The sequence below is a fragment of the Hetaerina americana genome, unplaced genomic scaffold (assembly GCF_022747635.1).
Source record: "Hetaerina americana unplaced genomic scaffold, ioHetAmer1.1.p SCAF_59, whole genome shotgun sequence".
Taxonomy (NCBI): domain Eukaryota; kingdom Metazoa; phylum Arthropoda; class Insecta; order Odonata; family Calopterygidae; genus Hetaerina; species Hetaerina americana.
In genome coordinates, this window is record NW_027287194.1 from 1,221,239 (window position 1) to 1,234,610 (window position 13,372).

The following is a 13,372-nucleotide window of genomic DNA, read 5'->3' on the forward strand; positions in this document are numbered from 1 at the left end:
CCCCATCCTCATCATCCTCCTAAAATTCCACGTTCCTATTCTACCTAATTTGGGCTTTTTCTCCTGCGTCTTCCGTCACGCTCCTGCCGGTTTTCCCTTGCAAGGGTTTCGTAGGATGATGACCGCGGAAGCCTTGCCTCCCCCGCTGCCGGGCACGACGCACGGCCGATTGGGCCGAGCCCCGTAGTTGCCAGGACTCAAAATCTCTGTTTTGTCCATCCGTCTCCTGTGTTCGTCCTTTATTTGTGTTCCTATCCCTTTTCCTTATATCTATTTCTATGTGAATCAGTATCTATACACACACACACATATATATATACACTGATTCACATCGAAATAGATATAAGGAAAAGGGATAGGAATACACATAAAGGATGAACACAGGAGAGGTAAGGAAGGCGGAATCAGGCAGATCACGAGTGTAAAAATATTTCCAAGATCGAGACCTGAACTCCGGATCTTTCCGCTTGCCGGGCGGAGGCTCTTAACCACACTGAGCTATCCAGGAAACGTAATTTACACTGAGGTTAACTGTAATTACACTGCAATTACTGATACACTGTAATTTACACTGAGACTGGTTAAGAGCCTCATGTTGTTTGTGCCCATGTCGTTTGTCTCAAGGATGCATTATATCGAAGCGCTCATTTTTCCTCGAGCAGTTAATGTTTCTACGCGATAGACATGCGCTGCAAATCCGGTTTTCGATCCCACCGTCGCAATCACAACGTGTAATCGAGACTCCGAGCGGCTCCTGATCATGAAAGCCGCCCTTCCCACCGCACTGTGTGCCCCCCCGCCCCCCGCACACACACATCAGAGGGTTGACAGTGCGTGTGTTACAATCGCTGATTGGCGCCCGGAGTCACCGCACTGCGCTCCAACGCCTCGTTGTCCCTGGGGACGAGGTGTGCATGCGTGCAGCCGTCGGTGCACTCGACACGCGTACGTGATGCAACTAAACCAAATGGCACGCGGACCAGAATCCCCAGACGCACGCGTGGGCGAAAGCATTGCAAAAGGTTTTCCGGATGAGAACCATTTTGTTTCTACACACAAAAGATCGGACAACCGTACTGTAATAAACCAATAGTATTGTTATCAATGAAATCGGTGCAAAGTGATACGAGTAGTTTTACAAGTGAAGAGCATGTCTTTGAAAATAATTGTTGAACGTAACAGAGGCTTGATAGTTGATGAAATAAGCTAATTTAGGTCATGTAAACAGTACTAACTATTATTCCAGAGTTCTAGATAAACAAGATGACGTGTATCGGAAAAGGAACATTCTCCAAGCACATAATAAATTATCCAGTGATGTGAAATTAAACTTATAAAAACTTCCCCAAAATACGTTTTCTTTGTTTCCTTTAACGAATTATATCTCTCTTTCTCCATTAATTTTTGTTTTGGCTTGGTTTCCATGGCTACCATTTATTTCCATTACAACGATGTCAAACATATAGAATTCAGAATAAACAACATGGCGGTTTCAGGAATGCTAAGAGAGTAGACCAAATGTGCGTGCAAGCGAGGAGGGTGGAGGAAGTGAGTGAGAGGGAGTTCAATTTCCTGAACTATCCTCCTTCAGGTAAGCTATTTTGATTTTTATTCCACTCCTTAAGAACGGATGAAGGAGAGTGGATGCTCGAACGTATACTGCGACTGATATGGGTGGTCATATTCATCGGATCCGTCCTTCGGATTGAACGTTAAACATCGCGTGGTCAATGCTTTCGCTAGACATCCCTCTCAACGCACTGCTGCTACATTCCCCAAACATCCTACCCCTAACAAATCACCCGCCTCTACCAAATGGCGATGACACCATTCGTATGCCAACTTCATTCATTTACACAATACAAACTAACTCAAAAAGAGCTCATAAAGTTCAATTTTAAATTTAGATTAGGAAAAATGGGAAACACATGGGAAAAAACATGTGAAAGTCGGTTAGATTGACAGAGAACGACCGTGATAAACAAGGGTAATGGCAATAAAACTCGATACAAAGAAAATTTCAGGTGAACGAAACTAACATAGAAAATCATTCTAATATAAAATAAAGTTCATCACTATGCAATAGGTCATTTTACAATTCGAGTCGAGAAAATCCTAACTATTAGTTAGGTTGCTCTCGCGTGAACAGAAAAGAAGATATAATTATTTCTTGCCCTTCAAAGTTAAATATAAAACATAAAGGGACTTACCAAATAAATATCAACAAGCACTCAAATTAATTCAATAAAAAATACCATTGCCAGGGGGAAAATGGAAAAAGTAGCAAAATATCTAGTACCAATAGCAAACAGAAGAAATATTGAAAACAGAAGCCCTTGCACTAAGAATCCTGAGAAGTTTGGATTTGTATCCATGGTGCAAGAGATTGTTTATGAGATCTGTTGAGAGTGATACTGCTGTGGAAGGCGTGTGCATGACACTTGAAATCATGGCCATCGACGACTATCACGAATTAACAAGAGAATGGCGCGATGTCTCGATATTTTAGCGCCTTTTTGAGGTTTTCATTGGATTCACCCTTGAATGTTGAGTCGGGAGACTTCTTAACGCAAGCGAGAGCTAGCTACTCCTTGCTTTTTGTCTTTCGAAGCTAGACTCAGGTCCTTTTGTGTCTCAGCGTGAAACTCGTACGATTTGTGTTTTCATATTATTTTTGTCTCAGAATTAAGTTCACACCATGTTGGGTCAAAGGTATTCTGGCGTGCCACCACCCCTTGCTACACACCCTTGCGGTGGCTTTCAGAATACTTTCTATTAAATGTCATGAAATGTAAAAATACGTCTTCTTTCTCGGTGATTTAAGTCTCGACTGTTTCCCAGGTGCTCCAGTCAGCTTCCATCCTATGTGCTTACAGGAACTAGTGTGACACATCTTACGTTCACTCAATTTATCATTTATTTGGCAATATTTTTTAAACGCAGCACTTTCCTTTTTCTTGTGTTCAGCTTGCCAATTAAAGTTTCACTTGCCGTGCTACAAACTCTCGAGTGGATTCAGGATGAAAGTAGAATGCAAAATAATACATTGTTTTATGAACGTCTTGTCCTCAGCGAACATAAAAAAAGGTTATACTTCAGAGGTCATAAGAAAACCAGAGCATAGCTGGCAAACACAAAAAATACCAACGATAGAAAAATATAAAAAATATATACAAAACTTACCGGATATAAATATACAAAAATAGCGAAGGTAAAAAGATCAGTGCTTTGGTTCAGATGAAATTACAGTTATTCGTGAATCATTTGTTCCCTTGAACAAAATTTCACAATCCCTTCTCTTTAAGGGTGCCGGTAATGGCATCTCTATTAGTAATTGAGGGGTACTATTCCTTAAAGTGCACCCTGGGAACGGTGGATAATCTGCGCTTGGCAGTGGTTGGATGTTGGGGGAGGGGGCACGTGTCTGTCGTCGGTAGCAACTCCAGTTACTCCAGTGCGAAGCGTCTTTGTCCTGGCGGGGTACTTCTTGTGGCTCATTGGATGTCAACAATCAATGAAATAAATACGCAAACAGATATTTTTTCCCAATTAGGGGAACTCTCTTTCCAAACAGGAAAGTTAATTAAAATTAGAAGTAATGTGTTCTTTCTTCCTCAAGTGAAATATGCATCTGATGCAAGAATTTAACGAGTGCTGGAGATCAATATTTGATTCTTCCGTTAGGTTGAACTATGCGAGGGAAATGCCATAGTGGCCGAAGGAGAATATCAAGGAAGATATTAATTTTAATTAATGTAGAGAGGAAGGAGATATCTCTGAAAATTGTTACGTTCGTAAGGGATCACATTTAGCACTGCGGCAAATAGAAAATATATGATTTTGCCACGACAAGGTGAGATTCAATTAATTCAGAACATCAGTTCTTCTTTATGGGTTTCATTTTAAATGTCCCCACTTTGCATTCGTTCGGTTATGCAGTGTTTTTTTTCAAATAACCCCGCACACATTGCTGAGGTTGACTCCCTACGTTACATATAAATTATTTAACATATATCATTGCGTTGCACGTGCATTATGAAATAGAGGATTCAGTATTGACTACGGCAAATCAAGTTAAATATTTGGGGGTTGTTCTAACACCACGCCTTTCATGGGGAGCACATATCAGGACAATATGCGGATCAGATTTAAAGAAACTTGGCTTCATAAAACGGGTGGTGGGGAAATGTAATGAGAAAGTTAAAGAGAGGTTTTATTTTACTCTAGTTAGACCTCATTTGGAATATGCCGCAAGAATTTGGGATCCTTGGGAGAAAATTTGGCAAAAAAAATTAGAATAAGTCCAGAGAAAATCCGCTAGATTCGCTAAAAACTGTTATGCTAGTAACACAAGGGTTAAAGGTCTCTTTGGGGATTTAGGCTGGGAACCACTCGAAGTGCGGAGAGAACAAGCGAGGCTTAGACTTTTAGAAAGGTTCAGAACAAACGAGTTTAAGTAACTATGACACTGAAGGAATTATAATGATGGCCCCACACTACTTAGGTCAATCAGACCACAAAGATAAGATAGATTTGATAAAGTCCAGAGAAAGTCCGCTGCATACTAAAAAAATCGTCACGACAAATAGACAAGTGTTAGAGGTCTTTTGGGGCAATTAGTCTGGGAGTCACTTGAGAGTACAAATTTAACCATCTTATTGGCATCTGGTACATTCGTAGGTTCATTACATTCGATTTTCCATGAATGTATTACGTGGGTGTGAATCGGCATGCTCTGGTTTGTTTTGCATGTGGTTTTATTCTGTTCTACGTGTGGTGTCCCAACACCCCCCGCCCCACGTTCTTGCGGTGAAATTGCGGGGTATTATGCATATGTAGAATTAGATTACGTTTGGTTCGATATTAGTGCCCCAACCCTAATTGGCGCGAGTGATCTCCATTAATAAACATTTTCATCTCCTAGAAAAGGTTGAGGATGTATGATATTCTTTCCTCGGGTTAAATATATTTCTTTTAATGAAAATTACGCAAATGTGGATTTCGAATACTCGTCAATCGGCAATCACTGGTGTGCATCGACTCTCATTAGTTAGCCAACCAAAGCTCGGCTCCCGAAGCTAATCATTGGCGGCGCAGCGGTGCGGTATCTTCCGGCGAGACACCAGTTTCCATCACCGGTCATTCCGAAGACAAGATAAAACCCCCCCTATTCCCCTTCCCCCCTCCAAACGCGGGGGTTCAATCAGCACGCGCCGGGGCGCCTTTCACACGCAATCCCTCCCCCACCCCTCTTCTCCTCCCACATTCTCCACGCCATCTCCCCACACGCTTCCTCCCGTGACGGAGTGGAGGGTATCGCGTGTCACCGCATGCCTCGAGGGCGTGACTCCGGCGCGTGCACATGCACTCACTCTCAACTCTCACCTCGCCTTCGGTAGCGTCTGAAACGATTGCAATGACCACCTTGCGCGGATTATGTATAAGGCGCTCCGGATTTATGAGACTCACCCTAATTTAAAAGTTGAAAAACAAGGAAAAATACGGCAAACAATATTTAGCCGATAATGTAAGCACGATGCCCGGGCAGCCAATTAAATGTTTCGCCGTTTCGTTACACATGCACCTGAAAGTATACCTAACCGCTTTTCAGTGTTTAATTTTGTTCCGACTTGTAATTAAATGTTTTGAATATTTCTAAAGTGACTTCGGTTTCTTACTATTATGATTTCTGATTGTTCGGGGAAAGAATGAGTATTTGTAACTATCTGTCCAGGAATCTATCTCCCTTAGTTTATCTTTATGGTCTGATCTACCTAAGTAGTGTGGGGCCATTATAATTCCTTCAGTGTCATAGTTAAACTCGTTTGTTCTGAACCTTTCTAAAGGTCCAAGCCTCGCTTGTTGTCTCCGCGCCTTAAGTGGTTCCCAGCCTAATTCCCCTAAGAGACCTTTCACACTTGTGTTCTTGTCATAACAGTTTTTAACGAATCTAGGGGATTTTCTGTGGACTTTATCCAATTCTTTTTGCCAAATTTTCTCCCAAGGCTCCCAAATACTTGCGGCATATTCCAAATGAGGTCTAACTAGAGTAAAATAAAACCTCTCTTTAACTTTTCTATTACATTTCCCCAACACCCGTTTTATGAAGCCAAGTTTCTTTAAATCTGATCCGCATATTGTCCTGATATGTGCTCCCCATGAAAGGCGTGGTGTTAGAACAACCCCCAAATATTTAACTTGATTTGCCGTAGTCAATACTGAATCCTCTATTTCATAATGCACGTGCAACGCAATGATATATGTTAAATAATTTATATGTAACGTAGGGAGTCAACCTCAGCAATGTGTGCGGGGTTATTTGAAAAAAAAACACTGCATAACCGAACGAATGCAAAGTGGGGACATTTAAAATGAAACCCATAAAGAAGAACTGATGTTCTGAATTAATTGAATCTCACCTTGTCGTGGCAAAATCATATATTTTCTATTTGCCGCAGTGCTAAATGTGATCCCTTACGAACGTAACAATTTTCAGAGATATCTCCTTCCTCTCTACATTAATTAAAATTAATATCTTCCTTGATATTCTCCTTCGGCCACTATGGCATTTCCCTCGCATAGTTCAACCTAACGGAAGAATCAAATATTGATCTCCAGCACTCGTTAAATTCTTGCATCAGATGCATATTTCACTTGAGGAAGAAAGAACACATTACTTCTAATTTTAATTAACTTTCGAAGAGGCGTGGTGTTAGAACAACCCCAAAATATTTAACTTGATTGGCCGTAGGCAGTACTGAACCCCTTATTTCGTAGTTTATATCCTGTTCTTCGTTTTGTTTGTTCCAAAATGTCAAAACTACGAATTTATCTATATTAATTGTTAATCCCCATTTATTGCACCATTCTGAGATATTATCTAAGTCCCTAGAGAGCAGCTCGTGATCTAGTTGGCTCCTTATTTCCCTGTATACCACCGTGTCATGAGCAAATAACCTCAGATTGCTAACAACGTGTGTGCTTAAGTCATTAATGTATATTAAGAACAGAAGAGGCCCTATTACACTTTCCTTGGGGGCGCCCGAAGTTAGATCTCTATCCGTTGAGCACAACCCATCTATGACTACTATTTGTTTGCGATTGAAGTCTCTAAACGGTATGGGATTATAATAACTTCATCCGGCTGCGCTAGGGGGAAAGCATTTTGCGTCAAGGGTACGTAGTCTGGTGGGTAATCACTCCCTATCGGTGGCTTTTGGGGATAAAATATAACATGTATATGTGAGTAATCGTATAACCCGTAATCCCCGGGTGTTTTCTGTTATTTCCATTGTAAACGAAAGTTTATGTTTGTGGTTTTATGTCTTCCAGGAGCCTTCCTCATCCCATACACCCTGATGCTGGTATTTGGAGCCGTGCCTCTTTTCTACATGGAACTCATTCTCGGCCAGTTCAACAGACAGGGGGCAATCAGTGTGTGGCGCATATGCCCACTTTTCAAAGGTGAGCAAGCACGCACCACAAGTAGCGAATGGAACATTTAAAAATTGATGGGGTTCTACGAAGGAATTAGTTTCACCTCTAGATTTCGTTAAATTTATATTTATGCATTCAAAGTATAAAATGTCAATGCTGAAATCCACAATGAAAATAATCAATCAAAACGCATCGCCATTTACGCGCTAACTTTCAAGAAGCTGTTGTTTGCAAATTCTTGCACATCCGTATCCCAATTTAAGGACTTTTGATCGAAAAGTCACCAGTCAAATTGTCACCGTATTGCATGCATCAATGGCCAGTGATGATACTAATATCTCACTTATTCCTGCATATTTTGAAAAACGATATTAAGTACATTTAGTTTATTTATTTATTTAGTAAAAATTGTGCACATACAGCAGGATTGCCAATTTATAGTGACACGTATTACAGCAACATATAAGGACACAAACATACAAACATCAACAAGACTATAATTAGCATTTATTAGAGATACATTTTCATAGAAATAACAAAAACAGTGAAAGAAAGGAACAAAACCGGGATGTGGGAGTGAAAGGAGAGATTGTGCTAGTTCTTTCGAGAGAGATGTGTCAGAGAAAGGTTTATAAATGTGTTGGCTGGGAGTGAGAGGGGGTCAATGCTTTCGGGAAGGGAATTCAGTAAAGCGGGGAGACGGAAGAAAAGGGAACGTTTGGTGAGGGACAATCTGGGAACGGGTTGGTGGAATAAAGAGTGATCGCGGGTAACTCGGGGGGGAACTCTGAAATTGATAAGGGAAATTAGTTCAGGACAGTCGTTAATGGAGTTAAGGGTTTTATGCAGGAGTTTTAAATCAGATTTTAGACGTAGAGTGGAGAGATTACAAATCGAGAGCGAGGAAAGAAGTGATTCAGTGGGCGAGTCCCGAAGATGGGAGACTCTGTACTTGACAATTTTACTGAAAAAATTTGTTATCGTGTTAAGGGTATTAAGGTTAGATAGGGCAGACATGGACCATACAGGGGAGCAGTAGGTAATTAATGGTAAGATAATGGTTGAGAAATATGCGGTTAGAGATTGTACATCTTTTATTTCTGTGTAGCGGTAAAGTAGACCTAGAAGAGACATGGCTTTGCATTTAACTGCTTTGATATGACCTGAGAAATTTAGTATGCAATCAGTTAATACACCAAGATCCTTGACAGAAGCAACACGATTCAGAGGAACTGAATTAATTGTATAGTTAAAGGTAAGAGGAGATTTTTTTAGGGAGAGAACTAGAGTATTGCATTTATTTGAGTTTAAATTTAGCATCTATGTGCTGCACCATTCTGAAATTTTATTTAAAGCCTCCTGAAGGTGGTAGCAATCCGTGGGGGAATTAATTTCCTTAAAAATTTTGCAGTCGTCGGCATATAGTAACGTGTGGGCTAGGGAGGTCGGGACTAGGGAAGCTAAGTCATCAATGTACAGATTAAAAAGATATGGTCCGAGAATACTACCTTGAGGAACTCCAGATGTCACAGAGGACCAAGGAGATGAGGCGCCAGATAGTATTACTCGCTGATTTCTATTCGAAAGAAAGCTGGTCAATAATTTGAGAAAGTTTCCATGAACGTTAAAACGCTGACTGAGTTTATTAATGAGGAGGTTATGATTGAGGGAGTCGAAGGCTTTTGAGAAATCCAAGAAGATGGCATCTAATTGAGTCTTACTTGTTATCGTACTAACAGCGTGGTGTTGAAAAAGTGCTAAATTGGTCAAGCATGACCTGCCCGGAAGGAAACCATGTTGGTTGCTAGACAGAAAAGGGGAAGTAAAATAATAAAGTCTGTTGAGAATAATCCTCTCGCAAACAGAAGAAAGAATAGGTAGTAAAGAGATAGGGCGATAGTTAGATATTTCATTTTTAATTCCAGTTTTAAGAATAGGGGTAACATTAGCGGATTTCCATTGGGGGGGGGAAAGTACCGAGGGAAAAGCAGCGATTTAATAAGAGGCTTAAGGGAAGAGAGAGGGAGGAAGCGCAGTTGCGTACAAATATAGGACTTATGCCATCGGGGCCAGGGGAGCGACGGAGGGGGATTTTACAAAGGAATTTAAAAACCTCCCGGGAATCGGTTTGGATTTGGGATAGAGAGTAGCAACAACTACAACTACAACAGAGAGTAGCAACAACTACATGCACTATGGTATTCAAGAATAGGAGGTTCTTAGTAATTAATGTGCTCAAAATATGTATTTTGAACTAGTACTTAGTCGCAATTTTTTAATACGAAGGCTATTCAGAGGGTAACCTCCGTTTTACTGCAGCGTGATGGTAAGTGGAAGAGGGAGTCGAATGGTCGCTGTATTCACGCACGCACGCACACAATAGGTCAGTACGCCTCGAACGGCAGTGGTTGGAAGGTCGTATTACCGCTTGTCGTTTCTTTATACAACACGGAGTCAAAATAAACAATACATTTGAAATTCCGGCCAATTTTGAAGTTCGTTCACTGTAATAAAGTTTTTACTGATAGAAAAACTGCAAAGCTGCTGACATTCCTCATTGAGAAATTTCTGCTCTGTGCGAACGCTATGTGATGAGTGAGAGAGTTTTGTGCGTCAGTGTGTCGTTCATTCGTTTAAGAGTGATCGGACAAATGTCCATGATGATGACAGACGTGGCCGCCCCCGTCTGCGATCAACGATGAACTGTTCCTGAAATTTGTCCAAAATTCGTGATAAGTGGCGTTTTAAGATAGCTGAAATCTTTAGGAAGTTTTCCACGGATTAATACAACTCTGCTGCCTGAAAACACGACTGAAAAGTTAGATTACTGCTCATGTGCTCGTCTCGACGAGGAAGTTGGCAAGATACCAAGGCCATCACATTTGGCTGCGACCACATGTGGCAGAATTTTATGTAGAAGGGACATGGAAACTAGTCCAGAGGTAGGACAAATGTGTAAAAATAGTAGGCATATGTATTCTTGAGATGAAAGCAATACATTTAATGCACTTTTTATACCATAACGGAGATAACTTTCTGGATAGCCCTCGTAAGATGCAATTCATTATTTTCGTCATACATGTGTTCCTAAATGGTCATAGATTACTGCTAACACCATAAAACATCCATAAAACATTAAATTTAAATCATTAAAAAAGCGCTTAATTGTTAAAAACCATTTCTTGCATTATATACGATTTAAGCAATTTTGATAAAATTTGTCCCCAACACTTACTGCAGGTAAATATTAAAAATGAAAATTCAGTCAATAAAGCATTTCTTTCTCTCAAAAACAAAAAAGTATTCCTGTCAACGTATAAGTCACACATTTAACAGGATTCCTCGAATAAAATAAATATATTAAATTCCTACATACTAATACGTATGTACAGGTACTGTGCTTATGCAATATATCGCGCGCGCACACACACACACACACACACACACACACACACACACACATGGACATTAATATACACCATGCATACGCGCCAATTCTATTTTATGCACAATTTATATAAGCCTATTGTATAACATGCCCACTGCATACACGCCTATAGATTTATATGCTCAATTCATTCACGCCTGTATATTTATACGCACAATGCACACACACCTATTGTATCTTAGGTACATTTCATACACGCCTATAGATTGATATGTACAATTCATAGACGCCGATCAATTTACATGCACCATTATACACGGCTATTGTATTACGTGCACAATGCTACACACCCATAGATTTACATGCACAATGCATACACGCCTTCAGATTTATATGCACAATTCTTACAAGCCTATAGATTTACATACACAATGCATACAAGTATAATATGCATACAAGTCTATAGATATATATGCACAATACTTACACGCCTATAGATTTCGATGTACAATTCATAGATGCGTATAGATTTATATACACAAGGTATACATGTATACAATGCATTTGCGATTATATATTTATACGCACAATGCGTACATGCCTATAGATTTAGTTGCACCATGCATACAAGCCTATTGTATAACATGAACTGTACATACAGCCCTATAGATTTAAATATACAATTCATAGACATCTATAGATTTATATACTCAATGAATACATGTACACAATGCATACATGCCAATAGATTTATATGCACAATATATACACGCCTATAAATTAAGATCTACAATTCATAGACGCGTATATAGATTTATATACACAAGGCATACATGTATACTATTAATTTCGATATTTATGTGCAATAATAGATATTTATGTGCACTATGCGAACACTCCTAAAGATTTATATGCAAATTACGAATAACCCAATAAATTACATTGCATGCATTTACATTACAATGCATACACGCCTATGGATTTATATGCACAATTCATACACTCCCATAGATTTATATGCACAATACATACACTCCTATGGATTTATATGCACAATTCATACATTACTACAGATTTATGTGCACAATTCATACACACCCATAGATTTGAATGAACAATTCATACACTCCTATGGATTTATATGCACAATTCATACATTACTACAGATTTATGTGCACAATTCATACACACCCATAGATTTGAATGAACAATTCATACACTCCTATGGATTTATATGCACAATTCATACATTACTACAGATTTATGTGCACAATACGAACAACCCTATAGATTTATATGCGCATAGCAAACACACCTATGGATTTATATGCACAATTCCTACACACCCATAGATCTATATGCACAATTAATACACTCCTATAGATTTATATGCACAATTGATACACTCCTATAGATTTATGTGCACAATACGAACAACCCTATAGTTCAATAGTTTCAGCCTCAACTTTGTGGAAGTTCATTTTAATAAATGAAAAAGAAACACTTTGTTCCAATCCACCACTTTATTACAGGTACGACTAGTTTCGACGCTACGGCGTCATCCTCAGGTACCTAGGATAGTACCTAGGAAGGTACCTGAGGATGACGCCGAAGCGTCAAAACTAGTCGTACCTGTAATAAATTGGTGGATTGGAACAAAGTGTTTCTTTTTCATTTTTTAACACCCCTATGGATTTATATGCACAATTCATACATTCCTATGGATTTTTATGCACAATTCATACATTCCTATGGATTTATATGCACAATTCATACACTCCTATAGATTTATATGCACAATTCATACACACACATAGATTTCAATGAACAATTCATACATTCCTATGGATTTATATGCACAATTCATACACTCCTATAGATTTATTTGCACAATACGAACAACCCTATAGATTTATATGCGCATAGCAAACACCCCTATGGATTTATATGCACAATTCATACACACCCATAGATTTATATGCACAATTCATTCACACGCATAGATTTGAATGAACAATACATACACGCCCATAGATTTATGTTCACAATCTGAACGCCCCTGGGGATCGAGATGGTGCGGGGGCTAACGTACTGGCTTCCCACCCTGAGGGCGCTGGTTCAAATCCCGGCGGTGTTGAATATTTTTCAGAGGTATCTCGATCCCTACTTGAGGTGCTTTGTGGAGGGCACTTTGAGTGAGTACGCCGTCCGTCGGATGGGACGTTAAACTGCGGACCCCTTGGCGCCTTTCGTAAAGAGCAGGCTAATGCCGACGCCGGGTTTCTCTCCACCCTTCATCCTTTCCTGTCCATCCCCTATGGCGCAAATGACCTTAGCTGTCGGTCGCCTCCCCTTAAAACTACTACTACTACCGAACGCCCCTATAGATTTATATGCATATTGTGAGCACCCCTATGAATTTATATGCGCAATTCATACACGCCCATAGATTTATATGCACAATTCATACACTCCTATAGATTTATATGCTCAATTCATACACACCTACAAATTAATATGCTAAATTTATACACTCCCTTAGATTTA

At 39.7% G+C, this 13,372-nt stretch overlaps 1 protein-coding gene across 1 annotated transcript in view; it reads left to right on the forward strand.

The window, feature by feature from the left end:
* LOC139694897 (sodium-dependent noradrenaline transporter-like) overlaps positions 1 to 13,372 on the forward strand; it is a 511,521-nt gene that overhangs the window by 450,731 nt on the left and 47,418 nt on the right. Inside the window, exon 3 of the mRNA XM_071593399.1 lies at positions 7,333 to 7,464. Within this exon, the coding sequence (XP_071449500.1) occupies positions 7,333 to 7,464 (132 nt within the window). The remainder of the gene's footprint in view (positions 1 to 7,332; positions 7,465 to 13,372) is intronic.